At 37.5% G+C, this 25,702-nt stretch overlaps 1 protein-coding gene across 1 annotated transcript; it reads left to right on the top strand.

Moving 5' to 3' along the window:
* Nucleotides 1-689: 689 nt before the first annotated feature.
* ZNF622 (zinc finger protein 622) lies at nucleotides 690-18,366 on the top strand. The gene is made up of 7 exons (XM_060691125.2): nucleotides 690-1,210; nucleotides 3,300-3,914; nucleotides 5,456-5,707; nucleotides 9,644-9,806; nucleotides 12,021-12,133; nucleotides 17,240-17,383; nucleotides 18,087-18,366. The coding sequence occupies exons 1-7, from the start codon at nucleotides 1,177-1,179 to the stop codon at nucleotides 18,212-18,214; spliced, it is 1,449 nt and encodes a 482-aa protein (XP_060547108.1). The 5' UTR covers nucleotides 690-1,176; the 3' UTR covers nucleotides 18,215-18,366.
* Nucleotides 18,367-25,702: the final 7,336 nt, after the last annotated feature.

Below are 25,702 nucleotides of genomic sequence, written 5' to 3'. Positions count from 1 at the left end.
TTTCTCATCGTTTCCATCACCCATCTCCTTCCAGTTATGACTGTATGACTGTAACTTTGTTGCTTGTATCCTTGCGATTTATATTGATATTGTTTCCTGATTGCTTATTTGTACCCTATGACTATCATTAAGTGTGTTACCTTAGGATTCTTGATGTACGTATCTTTTCTTTTATGTACACTGAGAGCGTATGCACCAAGACAAATTCCTTGTGTACCCAATCACACTTGGCCAATAAAAAATTCTATTCTATTCTATTCTATTCTATTCTATTCTATTCTATTCTATTCTATTCTATTCTATTCTATTCTATTCTATTCTATTCTATTCTCTCCACAGGACAATTTAACCGAGGGGGTCTTCAAACTTGGCAGCTTTAAGACTTGTGGACTTCAACTCCCAGAATTCTGCAGCCAGCTATGCTGGCTGGAGAATTCTGGGAGTTGAAGTCCACAAGTCTTAAAGCTGCCACGTTTGAAGACCTCTGTAATAACCGTTCAATTTAATTATTTAAAATAAATAAAAATATTTTAATTTTTGTCGTTCACATTTCATTCTGTCCCTCCTTTTGCATCCTTTTTAAAAACAATTCTATTCCACCATTTCTTTGATTATTAAGTGTATCCCTTGTCCCATAGTGAATTGCCCCACGGTAGACTTCTCCCGCTGCGAGTTATCCACGGCGAATTGTCACTCCAAGATTCAAAGGTCCCACTCTAGGCCGTACAACTCTACGAGTCTAACTGCCCTCAGGCAAACCGGCTTCTAACAGCCTCCATTCGTCCCGAGCGCCAGCCAAGACAAGCGACCGCAACCATTAAGAAAGCAGCTGGTCCTCCAGGCCTGCAGAGGGGGCAAATTGCGGAAGCAGGTTCGGGAGAGTCCTGATCGGCCCATTTGCTCTTCTAACCCGGAAGCGAGAAGAGCAGCTTCAGGCGGGGGGAGCCTTTGCGGTTTAAGTTCGCAGCCACCACTCCCATCCACCACCGAAACTGCGCGACGCCACGTGGCCTGAACCACGCGAGGCACGTCGAACCTGACCGAGCGGCCTTCTCCTGCAGCTGAGCCCCGTTTCCCAGGCCTGCTCCGACTTTGCCTTGAGCTCCCGTCGGCCGGCCTGAGCTGCCGCTCGGCATACAAGCAGTAGGCAAAGTGGTTCCCGGCAGAGCTCGGGCTATGAGTGACGCGACGCCTTCCCTCGGAGCGTCAGGTAGGCAATAAGGCGCGCGTCCAGTCTCGCGCAACGAATGCTGCCGTTAAAGCAGGGCTCTCCAACCTTGGCAACTTTAAGCCTGGAGGACTTCAACTCCCAGAATTCCCCAGCCAGCAAAACTTTGCTGGCTGGGGAATTCTGGGAGTTGAAGTCCTCCAGGCTTAAAGTTGCCAAGGTTGGGGACCCCTGCCCTAAAGCACGCCCAGGCCGTTACAGGGCGTGCCTGACATTGACAGGCCGTAGAGGCCCCTTTTTTTAAATGGCGGTGTGGTGAGAGGTTAGCATCCCCCCCCCACACCGGAATATGTACACCTTTTCAAAGCACGTGTCCTTATTATAGGCAGTCCTCAACTTGTGACTGCAATTGAGAAACCAAAAATATAGGTTGCTAAGCGAGACATTTGCGAAGTGAGGTTTTTTTCACCCCACCTTACGACGCATTATTTGTACCCTATGACTATCACTAAGTGTTGTACCTTATGATTCTTGACGAACGTATCTTTTCTTTTATGTACACTGAGAGCGTATGCACCAAGACAAATTCCTTGTGGGTCCGATCACCCTTGGCCAATAAAAATATTCTATTCTATTCATTTGTTAAAGTGAATCGCTGCAGTTCTTAAATGAGTAAGGCCGCCGTTAAGGGAATCCGGCTTCCCCTTTGACTTTGCTTGTGGGGATGCGGCCAAAGATGGTCACATGACTCACACCCACACCCACCCCGGGACACTGCAACCGTCGTAAATGTGAGTCGGTTGTCAAGTATCTGAATGTCAGTCGCATGACCACGGGGATGCTGCAACGGTCCTAAGTCTGAAAAACGGTCGTTAAGTCGCTTTTTTCAGTGTCGTTGTAACTTTGGGATGGTCACTAAGTGAATTGTTGAAAGTTGAGGACAACCTGTAGTCCTGCCCCTGGGTACAATAAGAGGGGGCTGTGTTTGTGCCAAACATACTTCTTCAATGGGTGGCAGTTCAAATGGGGCCTTGTCTGTGTCTCAGTGGCTGCTGGGGTTGATTTTAATGGAAAGCAGAGTTGCATCACCATGTGGGATTGGAGTGGAGTGAAGAGGAAGGAGTGGTGTGAACTGTTGTGTTCTAAGATACACTTTTGTATTTATTACTGGAGATACTAACCTTTGTACCTTATACAAAGTCCTCCACTTATGACTACAATGGAGCCCTATATTTCTATTGCTAAGTGAGACATTTGTTAAGTGAGTTTTGCCCCGTTTTACGTTTTCTTGCCCCAGTTCTTATGTGAATCACCTCGTTGTTATGTAAAGCTGGCTTCCCCACTGATTTGGCTTGTCAGAAGGTCCCAAAGGGGGATCACAGACCCCAGGACACTGCACCTATCATAAATATGGGTCAGTTGCCAAGCATCTGAATTTTGATCATGTGATCCTGGGGATGCTGCAACAATTGATTGTATGTGTGAAAAGCGGTCACAAGTCACTTTTTTCAGTATTGTAATTTTTAACGGTCACTAAGTGAACTGTCATAAGTCAAGGACTACATGTAATCTTCTGAATGCCGAGAAGAGACATTTAACCTTTTAACTACAAAGTCTAATACAATTTGCCATCCAGCTGCAGTCTTGCAAAGAGTTGGCAGTAACTTTGATTTCTGTAGCCCAAAGTAAGAGAGCAGAACAGGTTATTTCTATTGATATTTGATTTTGTTTTTATTTGGCAGGTATATGTATTTTATATTGTTTGTCTCTGACTTTTTCCCCAAATCTGTAAGGTTCAAGAATTCTTGAACAAATTCTGTCATATTCTTAAATTTAAATTAATACCCGTTATCTGTAACAATAAGAAAACTTCTTAGAAAACATTTCTTGACATATAAAATATCTATCCCCTTGACTTCTTAAAGTAAGATAAATTTGACTTCCAGGAACATTAGACTATAATTCCTATTGTCAGGTGTGCTGGCTAAATTATGGGAGCTGTAGTTCAGTATTCCTGAAGGGAGCCAGGATGGAAATGTCTGAAATAGAATTATATCTGAGCTAATTGATTAAGCCAAATTTCTTTCAGTTCAAACTTTGATGTGCATTTACTTGTTTCCTTTCTTCCCAGCTCCAGCATCATACACCTGCATCACTTGCCGAGTAACTATCAAGGATGCGGATGTTCAGCGAGCCCACTATAAGACTGACTGGCACAGGTATAACCTAAAGAGAAAAGTCGCTGAGATGCCTCCTGTCACTGCTGAGAACTTTCAAGAGAGAGTACTAGCCCAAAGAGCAGGACTGGAAGAACAGAACAAGGCCACTGCAACTTATTGTGTGGCTTGCAGTAAGAGATTTTCCAATTTCAACGCATATGCGAACCACCTGAAATCCAGGAAGCATTTGGAGCTTGAGAAGAAAGCAGTCCAAGCTATCAGCAAGAAAGTGGAACTCTTGAATGAGAAGAATTTAGAGAAGGGCCTTGCTGAAGAGAACGTTGACAAAGATGCCATGAACACTGCTATCCAGCAAGCGGTCAAAGCTCAGCCATCCTCGTCTCCAAAGAAGGTTGCCCTGTCTGCAGATGCCATTGGTTCTTCTTTCATGGAAGAAAGCAGCAGTTCTCTTCAGAGAAAAGAGTGCATGGAAAGACCACCTCGATTACACTGGTTTGAGCAACAGGCTAAGAAGCTGACACAACCAGAAACTGACGATGAAAGAAAGGAGGAAGATATGGAGGAAGGTAATGGCAAAAGCAGTCAAAACTAAAAGTGAAAAACTTAAATGTTGATCTTGTAGCTGAAAGGAAGCCCTGTATAATGTTCAGTTTGAAACTTTGAAAGCAGGTTAGCACCTTCCAGTTAGGCTGCAGTATCTAATCAGATATTTGGGTTATGTAATAGAATATGCTATGCAATAATCTTTATTGAACAATAGGCCTTTATCTTGGATAAAAAGTCATAAGATTGTGCTGCATTGAAAACATATTAATTAAAAGAATGATGTCATATACCGTATTTTTTGGAGTATAAAACGCACCTTTTCCCCCCAAAAAAGAGGATGAAAATCTGGGTGCGTCTTATACTCCGAATGTAGCCCTGCCCAGCTTCTCAAATGGAGATTTCAGAGGCTGAAAAAAGCATCAGAAACAAAGCTTCAGAAAAGAAGCCCCCAAACAGAGCTTTTATTCTGAAGCTCTGTTTCGGAGGCTTTCAGAAGTTTTTTTCTGAAACAAAGTTTCTGAGGTAGAAAAAAAACAAAAAAAAGCAAGGCACAGAGCTCACAACCAAGGAACCTGTTGCTAAAATTCACCTCTGGGAACAGCTGATTGGAGGGTATTCTGGGAGGCCGATCCACCTGCCAATCAGCTTTTTTCTTATTTTCCTCCCCCAAAACTAAGGTGCGTTTTATACTCCGGTGCATCCTATACTCCGAAAAACATGGTAATTGGCCTGCATTTTTTTAAAAAAACAACAAAATTAGAATATATAATTTACTGTAAAAAAAAACAAATTGTTTTTAAAGGCTTTTCTTTTGCTTGTACCTTAAGAAATATTTCCTATCTTGTCCTCTAAATTGTATGTAATTCTGAAGAAGTGGTTTGCTTCAGAATTAGATTTATTTTTACATTATGTTATGGTTGAATCAATATATGTAATTTTGGCTGAAATCTTTTTTTCATTGGGCCAAAATTTCTTCATATCCTCTGCTAGTTGGTTGATATATAATTTATGAGTGACTTTTGACCCATCATGTAGAATATTCATCAAACTAACCACTGCTATACTGATCTGAATCTCAAATTTCTTTTGAAATTTGATTTGAGCCTTTTGGAGCTCACATATGTGGCACCTGTCTTCCAGTCTTTAAAACAACTGTGTCATTTTTCAGGAACATGTGACAGCTGCAGAGAGTAGCTATATGCTTCTGGTTAAATTGTGGCTGTGCTATACAAAAGATTTTCTCTCAATTATTTTCCAAGCACTGTCCTACTAGAATGTATTTTTTCAAAGCCCTCAAGCTTATGTATTATCTTAGGAAAATGACGCTTCACAGAGAAGAGCTGGTAAGGGACTGGGCAGCTTGAAGGTTTAAAGTCAAACATTGGCATTGGTGTCAAAGTTTTTCAAGTGATTTTGAAAAATTCATTTTCTTAACAAAATTAAAACAGTTAACATTATCCTTAATGGCAAGATCTTGTAGTATGCTATTGCTTTAAATTGTTGACATGCATCATCTTAATGCAATCAAACCCCCTTAAGGTTTTGTTCTGATTTCTTGTAGAAGGTTGGGAGGATATCGACTCAGATGAAGAGTCTGAAGAAGAGATAGAAGGAAATCCAGATGAAGCGGAAAGCAGTGTACCTGGGAATGATGGGGCTGAACCTGATGCAATTCCTATAACAGACTGCTTGTTCTGTTCTCACCATTCAAGTTGCTTCATGAAGAATGTGGCCCACATGACAAAAGACCATAGTTTTTTTATTCCAGACATAGAATACCTTGTAGATTTCAGAGGATTGATCAAGTATTTGGGTAAGTCTGTCAGAGCTTTCTCCCTTGTAAATAGATAAACATTGTTATGGATTTTTAAGAAAGAGGAATATGTTATTTCTCTCAGTGTTTCATTCTCCTTATATATAACTGATTAATAAATATAGCATTTTTTTAAAATCACATTTTCTTAATAATGTAGATGGCATTTTTAACATTAGCTATATTAGGGTTGGTGTGGATGGCGCCTTAAATGTATATCAAATAGGATAAGATGTCAACCTGTTAGACAGAAGTTGACCTCTGGAAATAAAAACTATTCCATATAGATGTAGACTATTGGATTTTCTCCTAGAATTTAATGCTCTTTAATAAACCTGATCTTACATCAGAATAAGGTTGAGCACACACACACTGGAGAGTACACCTATAAGTTTTGTAGATCTTTGGTTACAACCAATTATTCAGCAATCATAAAAGTTATAGCAGAGCTGAAAGAATGGTACTTCCAATCAGTTCTTGTAGTTCCAGCTGTTGCAGCACCCCTGTGGTCACATGATCACAATTTCCAACATTCCTGTTGGCTTCCTATAAGCGGAGTCAATGGGGAAGCTGGCAGGAAGTCAGAAGTTGTGATCACATGAGGTCCTCACTTGATGATGGCAACCAGGATTGCCAGAATTGCCATTGCTAAATGACCCAGTCACATGACATTGTGCTTTATGACTGCATTACTTAGCAAAGACAATTATAACCCAAGGACTACCTGTATAATGTATAGATACAGGTTATGAAACAATTATATCTGTTCCTCTCACTGGTGGAATGGACCTGCACCAGAGGTTCTAGTAAGCTCTCATGTTCAACCGAAAAGCTTATCTCGAAAATAATGTTAATCACAGAAAATGGAAGTTACTTTTCAGGCGAACCGGATGCTAATTTTAAATCTGGTTTGCTGACTCAGTAGTTGCAAGGACTGGCTGGCCATGCCCATCTTGCCCCTCCCCTCCTAGGAGTCTCCATGTGGCCCATTTTGGATGCCAGGTAAGTGCAGGGCCCACACGGAGGCTCAGGAAGGGCGAAAAACAGGCCTCCCGGAAGTCCAGAAACGAGTCCATTTCTAGCCTCCGAAGGGCCTCCGGAGTCCGAGGAATGCCTTTCGCCCTCCTAGAGGCTTGAGGAAAGCCTCCGGAGCCTGGAGAGGGTGAAAAACGGGCCTCCCAGAAGTCCAGAAATGGGCCCATTTCTGGCCTCCAGAGCCCAGGGGAGGCCGTTTTCACCCTCCTGGAGGCTCGAAGAAAGTCTCCAGAGCTTGGGGAGACAAAAATACTTCCCCCCCCACTGTGATTCAGGAGGCCGAGTAGGCCACGCCCACCATGGCCATGCCCACCCAGCAACCGGGCAGAAAACCGGTTGCTATAATTTTTGAACAATTATATCCTTAATCCCAAAACCAGGTAAAGATTTATAAAAGATTGAATCCTATCGGCCCATTTCCTTGATTAACCAAGATGCTAAGATATTTACTGCAATTGTAGCAAATAGATTGAATAATTTTGTAGATAAATATATAAACCACAATCAAGTAGGTTTTGTTAAAGGGCGTTATATGTGTGATTTAGTTAGAAGAGTATTAAATGTTATTGATATTGCTGAGAATAATGGTGATAAAATAGGTATTCTTGTCTTGGATATTTTTAAAGCCTTTGACTCTATACAGTGGGATACTATAAAAGAAATGATTTCTGCATTAGGATTTGGTTTATTCATATTATTTCTAAATTGTACCAGAGGGGTATGGCAAGAGTGAAGGTAAATGGTATATTTATACAAGATATAAATTTGGAAGCAGGGACGAGACAGGGTTGTCCCCTGTCTCCGACCCTATTCTTATTAGCAATGGAAATTTTAACAACTTTGATTGAAGAGGATTCAGAATTAATAGGTTATAAAGGCATCAAAGTTAATTTATATGCAGATGACACTCTTGTCATTTTAAATAATATTACAAATGATATAAAAAGAGTTCAAATACATTTGGAAGAATTTGAAGATATGACTGGTTTGAAAGTAAATTGGACAAAATCAGAATTATTAATGGAAATTGATAGGGAAAACAAATTAGAAAAATTACAAAATCAATTTGGAATTAGGATAAGGATAAAGGATAATTTAAGATATTTAGGTATTATACTTTCACTTAAAATTAAAAATTTAAAGAAACTAAATTATGACATAGTAATAAAAGAAATTGAAGAGAAAATTGGGAAATATAAAAAACAAAAGTTATCTTGGTTTGGTAGAGTAGCTATATGTAAAATGATGTTACTTCCTAAATTTAACTTTTTATTCGAGATGCTTCCGATTTTTTTAACTGAGAAGGACATTGAAGTATATCAAAAAAAAATTAGATAAATTTTGTAATGGGGATAAAAAATCAAGATTGATTAAGAAAATGTGGTATCAGAACCAAAAACAAGGTGGTTTAGGAATTCCAAAATAAACTATTTATTTATTTATTTATTTAACTATTATTAAACTATTATAGAGCATTTAATATAAGAACAGTAGTAAAAATTTTAAAAGGAGATGTTGAACTTTGGGGTAGTTTGGAAATGAAGTGAAATAAAGAAGTTTGGTTACGAATGGTTTTTGGAAAATTTTAAAGGTAAGGTTAAAATTTGTAATTATTGGTTGAATAGTTTGACTAAAAATTGGGACAGAGTAGCAAAAAAATTAATACCAGACGTATTGTATTTAGGTAAACTGAAAGAGAATTGCCCAATGAAATTAAATAGCAACAGAGAGAGGATTATAATAGAAGAGAAAGTGGAAACAATTAGTGAATGGTTGAAATTTACAGAAAATGAAATGAGGAAAGAGGAAATTTATGGAAAATTAAACATTAATTGGTTTGAAAGAATTCAAATGAATAAATGGAATAGGAAATGTAAAGAAAGGAATGATGAGAGTAGAAAGGAAACGGAATTTGAAAACTTGACATCTCGAATAATAAAAGATGAAATTGGGCCAAAGGGGTTAGCAAAATTTATAAAATTATTAACTTTGATAATAATTCACAAATGGTAATGAAAGAGAATTGGGCAAAAGAACTGGGTATTGAAATTTCTAATCAAAATTGGAATATGAACTGGGTTAGCAGAATAATGAGGACATTATCAATAAGGATTAAAGAACATAATTACAAAGTTATTTGGAAGTGGTATCTGACCCCAATAAGACTTTTTCAAATGGATAATAAAGTGGATAAAATGTGTTGGAGATGTATAGTGGAACTTGGGACATATGCTCATATGTGGTGTAAATGCAATGGGGTTGAACTTTTTTGGTCTAGGATAGAAAATGAAATATTTGAAATGATTAAGAAGAGGGTCATATTGAAATCGGAAACCATATTATTATTAATATTGAATGAAACAACATTAACAACTGGAGAAAGAGAATTGGTGAGGATTTTGGTTATAATGGGGAGAATTATAATTGCTAGATATTGGAAATTAAATGTTGACTTAAAATTAGAAGAATGGTATAATGAAACATGGAAATTTGCATTAAATGATAAATTGACTTGTGATATTAAAATTAGAAGTGGTATATACAAAGAGAATGTTTTTTGGAACACTTGGCAACCATTTGTGGACTTTGTACTTGGGAGATTGGATGAATCGGCGGCAGTACCTTATCAAAGAGATTTTTGGAAGAATTGAAGACTTTAATTTCCTAAAACTTCCTTTCCATTTGTATAGCACATTGGGGGGAAAAAAAATTTCTTTCTTTACTATTGATTTTTGTATTGTTTCTTTTTTTTTCTGTTACTCTTTAACAATAAAAATACAATAATTTTTTTTTTAAAAAAAATAAAATTTTTGAATCCCACTCCTGATTAGGGTGCAATTAATATTTTGAAGTCATGTAAGATCAAACGTCAGTTCTTGTCTCTTTTCTTCCAATGTTCAGGAGAGAAGATTGGGGTTGGGAAGGTCTGTCTATGGTGCAATGAGAAAGGGAAGTCCTTCTACACAACTAAAGCTGTACAGGCACATATGAATGACAAGAGCCATTGCAAGCTCTTCATTGAGGGAGATGCTGCTTTGGAGTTTGCAGACTTCTATGACTTCAGGTAGGAGTTGCATTGTTGGTGAAAAACATGGAATGCTTGGCTGATGGTGATGGCACAGTCCTGGGCTTGGGATGGTGTATGTAATGAATCTGCTTATGGATGACCAAAATTATAAGGCTACATTCTAAGTCAGTGCTATTATCTTGTAACAGTTACTTGGGAATCACTGCATAGAGTAATCTTTTCATCAATGTGACCCACAGCAAAGCCATTCAAGGTAGAGTGCCCCTGTTTGTTTACCACTCTGCCTTGGCTCTAGGAGAATTGAGCTTCCTTCCTATCAGTCCTTCCTGTCTGTGATTGTGTCTACCTGTAGACCTTGTATTCCCTACACTTCTCTAGATACAGTCACTGTAGATGCAACAAATTCAGTAGTACAGCATTTATGGTGGCCTTTTGAAACTTGGAGGTGTGTCTTCATTCTGTCTGCATTTTGAGAAGTCATGTGGGGTATATATTTCTTCTTCCTTTACGTGAATTATAAATATATTGAACAATATGCTGATAGCTTATTCAGTAGGAAGGAAATAGGTTATTAAAGGGCATCATGTCCCTGATTAAAATACATTCATTAAATCTGTATTCTACAAGATCCTTGTTCTTTTGCCCCACCATAGGATGCAGTATGGTTTAAACAAGACTAGAATAGCACATTATCCAGTCTTCCTGCAGTTGTACTTGTTTAGATTAAATTGGAAGAGCCCACATTAATTCCGTACATATAAAATACTAAGTCATTGGGGTGAGAGCTAGGTTGCACATTATCTGTATGTAATCCTGCCAGTGTGATTTTATTTTATTTTATTTTATTTATTCCTCCCATCTCACTGTTAAGTTATTCTGGGCAGCTTATCAACATCATAAAAACAAAGATAGAAAACATTAACACATTGAAGTTTAAAATGGACAGAAGTTAAATAAGTTAAAAACCAGAATACTACAGAGTGGAGGTGGGATCTTCGTAGTCCACTAACTACCTCCAACATGGAAGGCCCAAAGACAATCAGCAGAGCAAGGTTTTGAGGCTCTTAAAGAAGACCAGGAGGGTGGGGGCAGATGTCTCTTTGAGGGGCATGTTGTTCCAAAAGGCGGGAGCCATAGCAGAAAAAGCCTTTCTCTAAAGTGCCTTTTATTGCATCTGGTGCACTTTTAAATTCTTTTAGAGTTACTAGCTATCGCTGTTTCAGGAATCATTTTTTCTAGGACTATTACATTGCATTTGAATGATCTGATTGAAGAAAAATATCACTGGCAATCTATTTCTGATTATTTAAAGCAATTACGGAATACTCTGTTCATTAGTTAGAAGGAGTGGCCCACAGATCAATAATAAATAATAAATGAAAATAATCCCTGATCTGAGCCATATAAAGAAGATTTTTGTTTGTTTGTCTGTTCTAAATTTCCTTCTGATCAATTATATTGAATAACCACTTCTCCCGTGGCTTAAGAGAACCCCAGGTCCTGCTGCTTACAACAAGGAAAAAAATCTTATCTTGAGCCAGTTTTTCATGCAATATATAACTTTATACACCTTGATTATGTTGCCCTTTATATGCCTTTTTCTAGGCTAAAGATCTTAACTCTTCTAGCCTTTTCTTTGTTGGGAGGGTGTCAAACTGACATTGTTTTCATTGAATTATTTTGTACTTTTTTTCAGCTGTATTTTGTACTTTTATAAATGTCTTGACCAGACCAATATATATTATTCAGCTTCGGCCATAGCATAAATGACAACATTGGCTGCTTTCTTTTAAGCCCCTTTTCTAATAATTCCTAGATATATCCACCTCCTTAAATTATAAAAATAATAAAGGTGGGATAAAAATAAATAGATCTTAGTCTCATGATGATAAAATACATGATACAAGGAAAAGAGATAGTAAGGCTCTAATTTTAATGATCAAGATTCATACAACAATCAGCTATAGTGCAGCTACATGGCCAATAGGATGGAAAACAGCTCAGTGAGAAGAGAAGCAAAATTGCTGGTCCTTAATTGAATGCATGATTCCCCAGGAGGTAGGATTAGGACAGATATGTGTCTTTTTCATGTTAAGCAAACTGTTTTTTTCTTTGGCCTCAAAGTTCCCACAGTTATATTTCTCACAGCACAAGATTTTCATTTTCAGACCCAGCCATTTTAACAGCTATTTTTTTCAGACAGTCTCTTCTCACTTTTAAAGGCAAAATGTTGACCCTTTTCTTTTATAGGAGCAGTTATCCTGATTACCAAGAAGGGGAGGATATAGAGATGTCTGAACAACTGCCGTCAGAAAAGAAATTGGACTATGATGATGAAACTATGGAGCTGATTTTACCTTCAGGTATGCGACCCTATGCAAATTAGCCATGATTGTCTTGCTATGCTAGCTTTCTGTTATTGCAGTTTAGAAGGATGCAGCTGCTTGTCTGGGATGGGATGGTGCAGGAATACATATATATGGCTTCTAGATTTCTTGGTTAGTGATCTGCCTTTCTATGAAAAACTTATTTATTTATTTATTTATTTATTTATTTATTTATTTATTTATTTATTTATTTATTTATTTATTTATTTATTTATTGGTTCGATTTATATGCCGCCCTTTTCCAGAGACTCAGGGCGGCTTACAGTGCGTTAAGCAATAACCTTCATACTTTTGTATATACCTGCTTAGTAGGGCTTTCGGCCCTCCCCCAAGCAGTGTTCTTTTTTATACAAAGTCAGCTTATTGCCCCCACAAACCGGGTCCTCATTTTACCTACCTCAAAAGGATGGAAGGCTGAGTCAACCTTGAGCCTGGTGAGATTTGAATTTGCAGTAATTTCAGGCAGCTGGTGTTACTTAACAGTGCTTTAGTCTGCTGCACCACCAAGGCTCATCATTTTGTACCTATTCCATCCATTGCAGAAAACAGGAAATTGCTGTAAGGATGGGTTTGGTTTAGGACAAGGTTATGGGTTTAGGAATGCTAGCAGTTCAAATGCACATATCTTAAAGTTGATAAGATAGAAATGCTGGTCTATGGATTGGATACTGGCAGAAAAATTATCCTTTGGCCTTTTGGTTAGAAGCCTAGAATAAAATTGTGATCTGTTGGAGAGAGCCCCTTGGAAAAGGGGACTGGCCAGCAACTATTTTGTAAGAGTAACATTATTCTGGACTCATTTCTCCCTTCTCTTATTTCCTTTTTACACTAATTATCTCACAAAAATAGTTATCAATAAAGACGTTTGCATTGTCTTTATTCTGAAAAAGTGTCTCCTGTAAAAAAAGATAAACTGTGTGAATAACAATTTCCTAAGTGCCAAGAATTGTAATCCATAACTGTCATAGACAGTTAAAACAAGGCCTTGTTGATTTCAGGGGACTTTAAAATGCTGATTTTTTTCAAATGTGATCCAGCACATAGACTGGTACCTAATGCAACAACTAATCATATCTGGATCTGGTCAGTGCTTTAGTGGGAGCCTGTCTAAGGAAGTCTGTCTGCATTGCCTTGGGTTAAATATTGAAAGAAAATTGGATTATAATTATCCTAAGTAACTGTAGTTCTACTTTTCATGCAGCAATTAGATCAATAGAACACTTCTCTTTTGGATATAGGAATCTGATTTGAATATTTGTAATGCATTTTATGTGGGACTGCCCTATAAACTACCCAGAAGCTCTTACTAGAATAGAGTGGCACAAATAAATAAAAGTCATAGCTTGGTACATCTGTGAACACCAGAACTCTGTGAGCTGGGTTGACTCCCTTTAGATTTCTGGATTTAATTTGGTGTGCTGATCATCACCTAAAAGTTCCTTTAAGGCACTGAATGATTAATATTGTTGCCCAGAATTTGATATACTATGGCACTTATAAAAAAAGTTTTAAATAAAATAAATAAAAGACAGTTAAATTGTCTTCAGTTGTCTCTGTCCCATAAGATCCTGCAGGATGAGTGTGCTTCAGGCTCCTTTTTTTGAAACCAGACCACCTATGGGGGAAGAGGGCAGAGATGTACTTTCGCTTTCACAGCACCTGCCCTATGGAACATTATTCCCTCTGATGTGTGGATAGCTCGGACCCTGCTGGTCTTCCATAAGCCCTGGTTCTTTGCTCAGGCAATGGATGAACCCATTCAGAATTAAAGTTTTTTGCATGGACTGTACAGTTTTGGGCCTGTTTTGTTTCCTTTTAGTTCATTCTGTTCTTTATATGTGTTTGCTGGGAGTTTTTTTCTAACTCTTTTGTTTTCATTCTTCTGTACAATTATAAATTACTCAGGATTGCTTTATAAATTGGGCAGCCTTATAAAGCAAATTAATATAGAAACAAATAATTTGCAAGTACCAAATGTTCGCAAAAGGCTGGGTGTTATGAAAAAAATAACTTTTAACTGCATCTATATGATTTCCTTACCATAATTTATAAGTGTGCCATTGAGCCAGCTCCTGTCTTCACCCAGACTGTTCAAAAACAGCCTCCATTGGACAGTTTAAATGAGATTTTTATTTTTATCTCCCTGTGGCACTTTGCCCTTGTTAGCAAAAAAAGAATCTGTTTATTTGAAATTCTTTTCGCTGATTAGTTTTTCAAATCATGCAATGTGCAATGACATATGGGCAGCTTTTTTTTAATCATAGGGGTCAGGGAAGGATACCAGATGGGACTTGCATCTGGATACCTTTAACTAGAAATGATGGTAAGTGTGTTGTGTAATCTCTTCCAATGAGCATATTGAGAATAATATAATTGTTTTGCAGAATTTGGCTTGATAATTTCCATACAGACCCCTAAGAGCTGTCTTGTGCTGAATTGTTTCTTTGGCTTCCAATGTGCAGTGTGAAAAATAAAGAACCTTTTCCCTCCTTCTCTACATCACAAATTCAGCAGGAGTGATTCAATGTACAGGGCACACTTCTGCTAGGACATGAAGCAGATCTGCCTCTGAGAACAAATTGGAATTACATAGATGCTATAGTATTGGGTTAATCGATGGGAAAGCATTATGCTTAAAATAGCAGAAACTGAAGTGACTTATATAACATTTTAAAACAATTGTTCTTCAAAATTTAGTGTTCTGGATGAAGTAACACATAATATTGAATGTTAATGTTATTACCTTTATTTATTCACGATTACCTAAAAACATTTTTGGGATAAGAAGCTGTAGGATTACCGTTCGGTACAGTTGATCTCAAATACCTTGATAAAGCAGAGATACACATGAAATAAAATAAATGGTTATGTTCCCTGTAAACAAGGGATTTCGAACATATGGTATATTATTTATTGGAATACATTTTACTGCTGGGATTTATCTTTCTTTTAAAGAATCCATGGAATATTACTCATATCCTCTGGAATAAATAATACATAGTTGGAACTTTATTCTTGAAAATATATTTTATTCAGGCTGTTGCGTTAATCTTTTATACTGGATAAAGCCCCATTATTCATAATTGCTAGTTTATATGCTCTAAAATACTTTAATTGCATACTATTGTATTGCATTTTATATTTAGACGTGATGACGTTGGCAAGTGTTATATAAAAAACTAAATACATAAATAATGTAGGATAAGAAATAACCTTAGCATTAGGCTCAAGACATTGATATAGAACATATTGCCTTTTGACTCATACTGCTAGACACGTTTTATCATCAAAAAAGATTGTTCTCAATCATTAGCATATTCACATGGGCAGGAATACTATTCTGTCAGATCTCTGCATGGCCACATTTACCAATAGTGACTCATTCATTCATCTGATCTTAAATTATGTTCATCTGATATAAAGTGGAGGGAAGCTAATGTTTTCTAATAATGCAAAGACTTTTCCTTGCTTTTGGCTTGTAGTAGTCTTAGATTAATTATAATTCATAACTGTTTTCCCAAAATGATTTTGAGAGAGATTTGGAGGGGGCGGGGCAGTGGTAATAAGGAAAGAGAAAGGTTTTCATCTAGAAATATTTTTGTTGGTTCCATTTAAGTATGATTCCCAATCTTTGGTGGTAAAATCTGGAATATTAATTTTTATACTGTAAAATTTTTACTTTCTAAAATAATCCCTAATCAGGCATGTGCATATGGATATTAAACACGGCAAATTGAGAGGAGAAAGAAACACTTAGTGGTAAGAGTCTATTTATCCATTTGAAAATGATTCTGATAGACAGCATAGGGAAGTTGTTAATATTTGACCTCGCCCTGAGGATAAAATCACAAATCTTAGATTTCTTGCCCTGGTTTTTCAATTAATTTCTCTTGATATATGATATGTCTGAATTCCAAAAATTAATAGTTGATTACCCTCCATTCACTTACGAATGGAGTGAATATGAAAAAAGTTTGATGAACTTTTGGAAAGAAAACATAGAGTAATGCAATAGCTTCAAAGTTAGGGTTTCAAAATGTCAGTCAAATTCCACCTAACATTGGGTGATGGCCCTCAAGCAAAAGAATTTTTTTTTACCATGCATATGTGTGTACATTATCTTTTCTGGAATGCCAGTGGGTTTGTTTTTTACAGTTCATATATTATGGTTTGTGACCTGCATGCTAGATAGTAGGTTAAGGCTCCCCAAAAATCGGGTTGTGCACAAATTTGGTGCACCCCTGAGGTATGTCAGAAAGTTTCATACATATGCTGGTTCTTCAAGGCAAGATAGAATCTCAGCACCAAATTGAATGTTGACTATGGGGACGCTTTGGTGTGATTCAGCTCTTTAAACTGTTTTGAGAAAATAATACATTGTGTTTACATTTTAAAAAGAGCTATGTTTAGCTTTTGTTTCTCCATAAGATGGCAAAGTGCATATAAAAATGGATGAGTGATTGACAGATCTACTTTCTTATCACAGGACAATATATTAGAATATTTCCATTAGATTGCTGGGGGAAGAATATTGAATCTTTCATTTCCTTGCAGCCAATCTTATTCTTTTAAAACAAAAATGTGTCACAGGTCCATAACTTAATTAAAACAAAGAATTTAAAGTAGCCTACTTTTCAAAGCCCCAAAGTTATTTCTCTACAATTTATCACCTCAGAAGGATCTGTTGTGCCTGCATATTTCATCCCAGGTTTCTAACAAAACAAAGTTAACATCAGTAAAAACTGGGAGCTATGTTTCCAAACCTTACTATAGACTTAGTTTTTACTATTGCAGTTACAATCTTTAATAAAAAATGATTACAAGGCAAATCTCGCTATAAGCTCAAAGGTCCCAAAGAAATCAATCAGCTTTCAGAATTGGAATCCAAATGAACTCTAGCAGTTCTCATCAAATTTCCTTTTTGTGTGGGCATAGTATTCCACAGTGAATTTCCAACTACTTCTGCAGTTACAAGCTTTTGGGAAAGAGAATATTCCTCAGATAGGGACACAATATTCCTATTATAACAAAAAAGGTATCTTTTATTATTTTAATATATGAATATTGGTTTTTCTTATAAAGGTGCCAGGATTGGTCACCGTTCCTTGATGAGATATTACAAGCAGCGATTTGGTTCTTCACGAGCAGTAGCGGTTTCCAGAAACAAGCAGACAGTGGGCAGAGTGCTGCAGCAGTATAAAGCCCTTGGTTGGACAAGCAACTCAGGTCAGCAGATAAAAGCAGTGTCCTTCTAGCTTGCTTTTTCATTGTTCTTAACAGATTTGCAAGTAAAAATACTTAAATAATAAAAAGCTTATCCTTGAGAAGTAATTTGTTGAACCATAAGGTTCCTGTAAGTAACTAAATCTAGATCCTGATGTTGACAGAACTCTTCTCTCACACTCCAAACTGGATGTCATGTTTTCAAGAACAGATACGCCAGTTCTTCCATCCCCCTTCTTCCCTATTTGTAGATACAGAGTGAAAATTCAGCATCATGAAAGCAAATCTATATTCTAAGAGGGCTTTCTCTTATTTATCTGTGCGCCTTTCCCTTTGGGTGCTGGTAGAATCCTCTCCCCCTCATGGTTATTCTGCCAAAAAAAAATGTTACAGAATTCTACTGATAGCTCAGAAATACAGTACAGTAAGTATAGTTGGAAACAGAATATTGAACTAGATAGTCACTGATGTTTATGTTGATCAGTTTGCAGGGCCAGAACAATAGGCAAACTCCATATAGGATAATTTCAAAGTGTTTGTGAACATTTAAAGTGTAAAAGTAGTTGCATTTCAAAAATGACAGACTTTATGGAGAGCACAGTATACCTTTGTAGAGTTTAAGCAGGTTTAAGCAGCTATGTTCATCTTGAAAATAATTATGCTTTTTGGTGAAATTCAGATATTGGCTCTTTCTCCATTAATGCAGGAGCAGCTCTGGCTCACGAGCGTGACATGCAGTACCTTCAAAGGATGAAAGCAAAGTGGATGCTGAAAATGAGCATGCAAAATAATAGTACAAAGCAGATGCACTTCCGCTCACAAATCCAGTTCTAAGAGCGTAATAAAAAGTATTCAGTATTGAAGTATTGATGCCGCAAATATATGGCTGATGCCTTACCAGTGGTTGCATCTACGCTGCTATTTCAAATATTTCAGTTCAATGTTGTCAATCAGATATGCTCAATAAAATATATGCATAAAATGTATTGTAATTTGCTGACAATATTGCATCCCAATCATGTGTACTACGTAGCTGAGTTTAAGGTGTACCTCTTCTTGAGAGCTTTCAGATAATATGTATCATTCTGGCATGACACCTGTAACCATTTCACACATTCCAGTTTAGTGAACCATTTTGCATACTGCTTGGTAAACCGCTATTGCATTAAAACCTCATCAAATTGGAAATTCACTAAGAATAAGTTTGAATTGGTGACTGCCTTCCTTGCACTATTAATCACAGTGTTCAAGCAGTTCTCTGCTATTCTCAAAGGTAATTTGAGGTAATAAAACATTCCAGATGGCTAGAAGGGGTTGTGGGAACCGTTTCATTTACTTATCTTCTGATAAATCAGTGTTTTATAATTGGCAAGGTCCTCTCCACAATCATTTTTTTCAAGGTACCAGTACAATATTCCAAAATTCCAGTTGAGGCTACTAGCCCTGAAATGCTGGGGACTTTGCACTTTGGCAAATTGTCACAGCATGGTCTAACATATCATGTAGAGACAATTCTCATAGAACTTAATATTGCACTTATACTGCGATTTTACTGAAAGTAGGAGGCAGATCTGTATACTACTATCTAATATAAAAGAGGTGAGTTTATACATCTTCCAGTTAAACTAACTGAACAGTCTTGGATAATTGGTTAGAAAGAAGCATCTTGCCTAGAGGGACATTTTTCAAGCAATACCATATGTGACTATATCAGAAGTGACCTTTCTCATTGCAAAATGACTGTGCATACAATTAACATTTATTACAGTCAAATTATATTGCTCAAAAAGATTTTAAAAAAATAGGGAGAATGTGAATTATCAAGAGATGGAACTGCCTGACCTCCGAGTATAATACCTATAACATTCTCTTGACATGACAGTTTTAACATTTGCAATAGAGCTATATCCTTACTTAGCAGAACATTTCCCTTTTAAACAGTATGCTATACATTGTCATGTAAAATTATACAGGGGACTGTCCCCATACTGGGGACTTCTGGGGAAGAAATGGCAGACTAAAGAAGTCTCTGCAAAAAACATAGACAAATGACTGTGATAGAATAAAGAGCCAGTGAGAAGACTGGCTGTTTGTAGTTCCTCTGCAGACAAAGGGAAGACTTAAAATTACCCAAAAGTGCTCCAGACAATTGCTTTTTGTGAGGAGACCATAAGACAGTGGTTTCCAGCAAATTTAGAGCTTTGAGAGACAAGGAAATAGCCATCTTGCTCAAACCACAGTTCGTGTCTTCAAAAGGACACTAGATTCACATACTTTATTTTCTAATTACTTTTGGAAATTACTTGTTAATTGCTTTTCAGCTATTAGGAACCTTTGAATTGATAAGTCTGAAAACATGGAGTGAGTTTTCTTCAGTTTTTCGCAAAAGAAGTTTTAAATACAAGTTCTGTGGGTTTTATTGAATAAACAAAAAGGCTGATTAGAACTTTGATTCTGGAGAGTTACAAATACATTACTAAAACTCTCCTATCTGTCTATAACCTTCAACTTGGCAAAATGGTGCATAGGGCAAACATTTTTGAATCTCAGTACCTCAAAGGAAGTAACTTAAAGAATACATCCAAAATCCATGGGGCTACCTGCAGCACCGCTGAAGCCAGCCATGGTCATATTAACTTGATTTCCAATGCTCCCTGCCAACTTCCCATGTGCAAAATCAATGGGGAAGCTGGCAGGAAGTTGGAAATAACACCTGTTCCCTTGCTGTTGTGCTTACCCATGGTCATTCTGCCTATAACTGACAAGACTTTAATCAGTTTCACGTGTTCAGCTTTTGTTTGCCTCTTTAATGGCTCAGGGCTCTAAGCCTGCTAGGCAGACACTAATGCTAGCACATTCTTTTCTATGTGTATTCCCCATTGTGTACCTGCTTACTCTCCAATGATTAATGTAAATACATTAATTCTCTTCTTGCCAATTATCCCAGTGCCAAGTGGACATTCCAAAGGGTGGAAAAGTGGGTGCAGGGAGGAAAATGGAACTAAAATTAATAAGCACAGTTACAGTCGTGTAATTGTTCACTTAGCAACCACTTCACTTAACCACTAAATAGTTGGCCTGAATTCTAATAGCTAAACAAGGACTACCTGTACTTAATAAACAAAGCAATAACTGGGTCAGCCCAAAGTTATACTGAATATTTTGTTTCTGTTTCCTGTAAAAGCTGAGTTGATTCCCTTGGAAATTTGGAAATCCTTATCCACAATTATTGTTGTATTTTGTGGAGGGTGATGTGTACTATTAATACCTGTTTTGCCCCAGCACTTCATGTAATTTGAAAGATTGGGGAGTTTGGTCAGCACTGTTTTCAACTGACAAAGTCATGTTTGACCTGTGTGAAAGTCAGTTCTTTCTGTTGCAACACAGCAATGACTACACAATATTCACTCCAGTCTCTGAATATAGCATTCTAATCTTGAAACACTCAATACTGCAAGCATGCATCAAATACTGAAATGACTTCTAATCAATGCACTGTTCAAAAATGAGCAGCAGACCTCTGCAGAATTACGGTATTCATATTGCAATACTAAGCCTCTTTCACACTAGATTATCTTCTGCAAGAGTAATAGATTTCCTAAGGATTAACAATTACTAATCTACAGTACCATCAGTTTATGACAAGACTAACAGCAAGAAGATCAGTATTGTGTGTGTGTGTGTGTGTGTGTGTGTGTATAAAGCTCAGAAGTGTTTGCTTTTTAAAAAATGAAAGGAAATAAACTCTCTTCTATGTTACTTAGAAGAAGATGGATTCAGTGATTCAAGTCCATTAAAAAAAACATGTCAAGTCTTGCTACATGAGTAATAGAATTCATCAATCAAATTTGTCATGAACTGCTCTTGTAAACTGAATAAAGTATTTGTCAATATTGGATTGGAAAACTATCAAGAAGTACTGAAAATGCTATCTCATCTTGTAATAACCTTAAAGGCATTAAAGTGATTCGGAAAGAGTTATTAAGAATACATATATAGTATTTTAAAATGCACCAATATCCCCATTGATTAAAAAAGTTATGCGTTGCTTAGTTCATCCCCCCTCCCCTTTATTATTCAATAGAATATTAGAAATTATGAAAAGGGCTTGCGATTCTGGCCATCTGTTTGTCTCTGACCATCAGCAGGATAACGGAAGAGATTGGGTCAAAATTTGACAAGATGGGAAATTTGACAATATTCAGCAAAAGAAAGGCTGAATATATACAGTATCCCCACTGGTAAAGACAGGCAGCAGCATGGAAAGTTGCTGTTATATTCTCAGCCTTCCTCTCTTCAAGTCATGTGACTCCAAATGCAGAGTATGGAGCCCACTCTGTGCTTTTCAGCATGCACAAATAAATACACAAGTATAAAATGAAGGGGAAACAGAAACCTACACTACACAATTTCATTACGCTGAAAAAAATGCAGATGCTTCTAATTGCCAACTTTGGCAAATGGTTTGCAAGCAGGTCCAGAAGTTAGGCTCGTGTGCTTTCCCTAAAGTCTTCAGTCACATTATCCATTTCCTTTCTAAATTCCTCTAAATTCCAGCTGTTTCCACTGACAAGGAAACGGATGGAAATGTGAAGGTTTTTCATTTCAGAAGCCAGCCTGTCACACTTGGACAACATAGAGCTAACAAGATCATCTTGTATTCCGAACCACTATATATTCTTAACTTATTTGATTGATTGATATCCTGGTTGTCCTCTAAGGATATGCATTGGGCTTTCTTTGCCCATTTTTTCCACACAACCCTCTGAGTTGGTACAGTGCTTGGAGAGACTGACTACCCCAAGTTATCTAGTGTAATATACAGCAGGAATGATCTTGAGGAACAGAAGGAAGAGCTGCTACCAAGACAATGATCAGATAAAAGAAACTTAAGTCCAGAGCAGAACTGTAGCCTGAGAAAATGTCTCTGACAAGACTCTGCCTAGCATTCACACCAGGGATAGGTTCTACTTACCTCCGCTACCGGTTTGCTTCGCTCATGCACACCTGCTTCTGCGCATGCATAAATCGTCCATGATGACGTCTGGCTGGGTGGGCGGAGCCTTCTGCTGCCATTACTACCAGTTCTCAAGAACCGGACCAAACCAGGATCAACCCACCACTAATTCACACATATAAAGGGAAGGAGAAGGGAAGCACACTGAGGCTTGCAACACAGTTACCACAACTTTATAATAAAAATAGTACTGACCTGCATGACTTTACTTTTCTAATCTAATCTACCTCTAGTAGACTAGATGCCTAGGGCTGACATCTATTAAACTTCCATTGGTGTAAACAGGAATAAAATGAGCTGACTCTCTGCTCAATATTGGTTTATAGTAATACAGATAGGCCCTTCATAGTACAACCTGCCCTTTATAGTACAAAGACAGGTCTTCAATATTAATCCGGAAACCTAGCAAAAAATTCACACGTGCTTATTTCTTTAAACTTTTGAATGAGTATCATGCATATAACAGCTTTATTTATCATATACCTTGCAACCTACCTAGAAGCATATACACATAATAACCATGCATTTGACTACATGTTCAGACACAAAAACATTTTTCAAGTATAGGAGAAGTGAAATATAAAATCAGATGTGATATGCAAGAGTTCTTGTTTGATACGAACTGGCCAAAGGGGTAGAATCCCAGTTATTTCAAAAGGAATACTTTGATGCAGTCTGAAATGATATTTGCTCAGGAATAATATCATGGGGACCTCCCCTAGCACCCCCTAGGCTTCCTGTCCTAAGACTTGATTTCTAAAATTATTGTAATTAAAGAATAAAATAAAAATTATAGGATGAATTAATAGAAAGCAGAAAACTATGCTGTAAAGCACAGCCCCCAGAAGCATTTTCTATTCATTCAAATGTTTTTATTTTTACAAAATGAAAATGGTCTTTAGTTGCAGACAAGGCAAACACAGTCTCTGTTAGATAGCCATTTATTACGATGTTTCATAAAAATAATCACAATTCCAACAAATTGCATGCCCTTGCACAAACACGCATACACAAATTCACAAGTATATTGAGCTCATGATCCAATGTTGCAGCACAGATTTTCAGACAGCTACTCCAAACAATATATTACTCTATGTTTCTCTTTTGAGTAAATTCTTTTCTCGGGAACTAAGTTCTTCAGCTTTGCAATTTATTTCAGATCTTCATAAACATGTGCCTATCACTTCTTGTAGGTGATGCCGTGACTGTATTCTACAAGTGACTATGGGAAGAATTCAGTTATTTATGGATGACCTCATTTTAGATACAGCCACCTTTTTCTGATGTATGTTCAATAATATATCTTGCTACATCCCCACTCAACAATTATTTTAATCTAAGAACTTTTTGGGAAAGATAGGCATCACTTAAAATGCAGGGCTGCAAAACTGCTGCCATTTCTCATTAGCACAAATGTTGCGCCTTCATATGATATATTTGCCTTTTGTTTAATAATAAGTAGCCTGAGTGGCTACTCCTGAGAATAAGGAGCCTGAGTGCGCAGCAGACTAATGCTACTGCTAAAGGTAGGATTTAGCTTCCAGCTGCTTGCAATTACTGCGAGTTCAATTCTCACCAGGCTCAAGGTTGACTCAGCCTTCCAACCTTTCTAAGGTAGGTAAAATAAGGATCCAGTTTGCGGGGGGCAATAAGCTGACTTTGTATAAAATATACAAAAGTATGAAGGCTATTGCTTAACGCCTTGTAAGCCGCCCTGAATCTCTGGAGAAGGGCGGCATATAAATAAATAAATAAAAAGTAGTGGCCATTTTAGTCGAAGGCCTTTCCAGCTGCAGGCAACCATTCTACAGACCATTATGTCTTCATGGATTGTTCTGTCTTTCAGTATATTGCAGCAGTGTTTTGCCTCTCTACCATAAACGTTACAAGTTCAAAAACTTCACTGTTGAAGTAGAGCAGCTCTAATGTGTCTTTTGCAGATTAGGAATTATTGCTTGTCACACAATCCCTTTTTGGGGCTTTTTGTTGTACATATGGTGACAATTTGTTCACATTGTTGGATAGCAATGTGCCTTGAGAGCCACATCTCTGTGCTGTGGGGAACAGCTGGCAAGGACACAGATCAATGTGTTGTTCAGCTTTCCCATACCAGTCAGCTGGGTAAATCATGAGAGGAAAACGATCGAAGTGTGTGAATGAGGAAGAGAGAAATACTGGTGTGCTTGTGCATAAATAAGTGCAAGTTAAGGAATGGCTGAAAGTGAACAGGGGAAAACTGGTGCGTTTGCATTGATAATAAGGGGAAAGAGGATCCACCACTGGCATGGAAAAAAGGTTTGCCCACCTCTGATTTAAATTTATGAATACTTAGCCACCTATGAATAGAAACGATGTGATTTTTAGGGTCATTTTTTATAGCAAAAAGGAAAGGAATAGTTAGAGAAAGGAAGCTAAACCGTATTCATATTTGTCAATGAGCTCCCATAACCTCCAATGAAAGCCAATTTGGTATAGTTGTTAAGGCATCAGGCTAGAAACCAGGAGACTGATTTAGTCCTGATTTAGACACAAAGCCAGCTGTATAACCTTGAGTCAGCCACTCTCTCAGCCTTAAGAAGGAGGCAATGGCAAACGATTTCCAAAAAATCATGATCTAGTGATGTGTGAATGAGAAAGTCCTGATTTAGACACAAAGCCAGGTGGATAAGCTTGAGCTAGCCACTCTCTCTCAGCCTTAAGAAGGAGGCAATGGCAAATGATTTCCAAAAAACCTTGCCCAGAAAATTGCAGGGATTTGCCCAGATAGTTGCCAGGGGTCAATGCTAAGTCAAAGAACCAAAACAAAGCACAAAAAAATCTACTTTTCAATTGCACTGTTATTTTTCTACGATTGAGGATATCAAGACAAATGAAGCACTGTGGTCATAATTGATTGTATACCATTTTTATACTACCATGTTTTCCCAAAAATAAGACCCAATCTTATATATTTTTTTGCCAGCAAAAAAGGCACCAGGTCTTATTTTCGGCACCAGGTCTTATATTTTTTTGCCACCAAAAAAGGCCCCAGGTCTTATTTTGATTGCACACATCAATCCGGAGCTCTTTTATCGGCTGCAGAGGCCTTTCCTGAAGGCATGTGCAGCGAAACGGAGGCTGGGGGCGACACGCACAAGTGGGCCAGCAAGGCAAGGCAGGTGTTGGGGTATGTGAGGCCTGGCTGCAACTGTCTAAAGGTAAGCAGCTCGACCACCACCCCATCCACACCTTTGCTTGATTTTTACCCGTGCACGTCGCCCCACTCTGTGTAACCAGGTGCAATGGAATGAGTGGGATCTTAACTA

The sequence above is a fragment of the Pantherophis guttatus genome, chromosome 3 (genome assembly GCF_059756535.1).
Source record: "Pantherophis guttatus breed Tessera chromosome 3, ASM5975653v1, whole genome shotgun sequence".
Lineage (NCBI taxonomy): Eukaryota > Metazoa > Chordata > Lepidosauria > Squamata > Colubridae > Pantherophis > Pantherophis guttatus.
The sequence above is the reverse complement of the archived record's forward strand: the minus strand, read 5'-3'. Positions and strand labels throughout refer to the sequence as shown.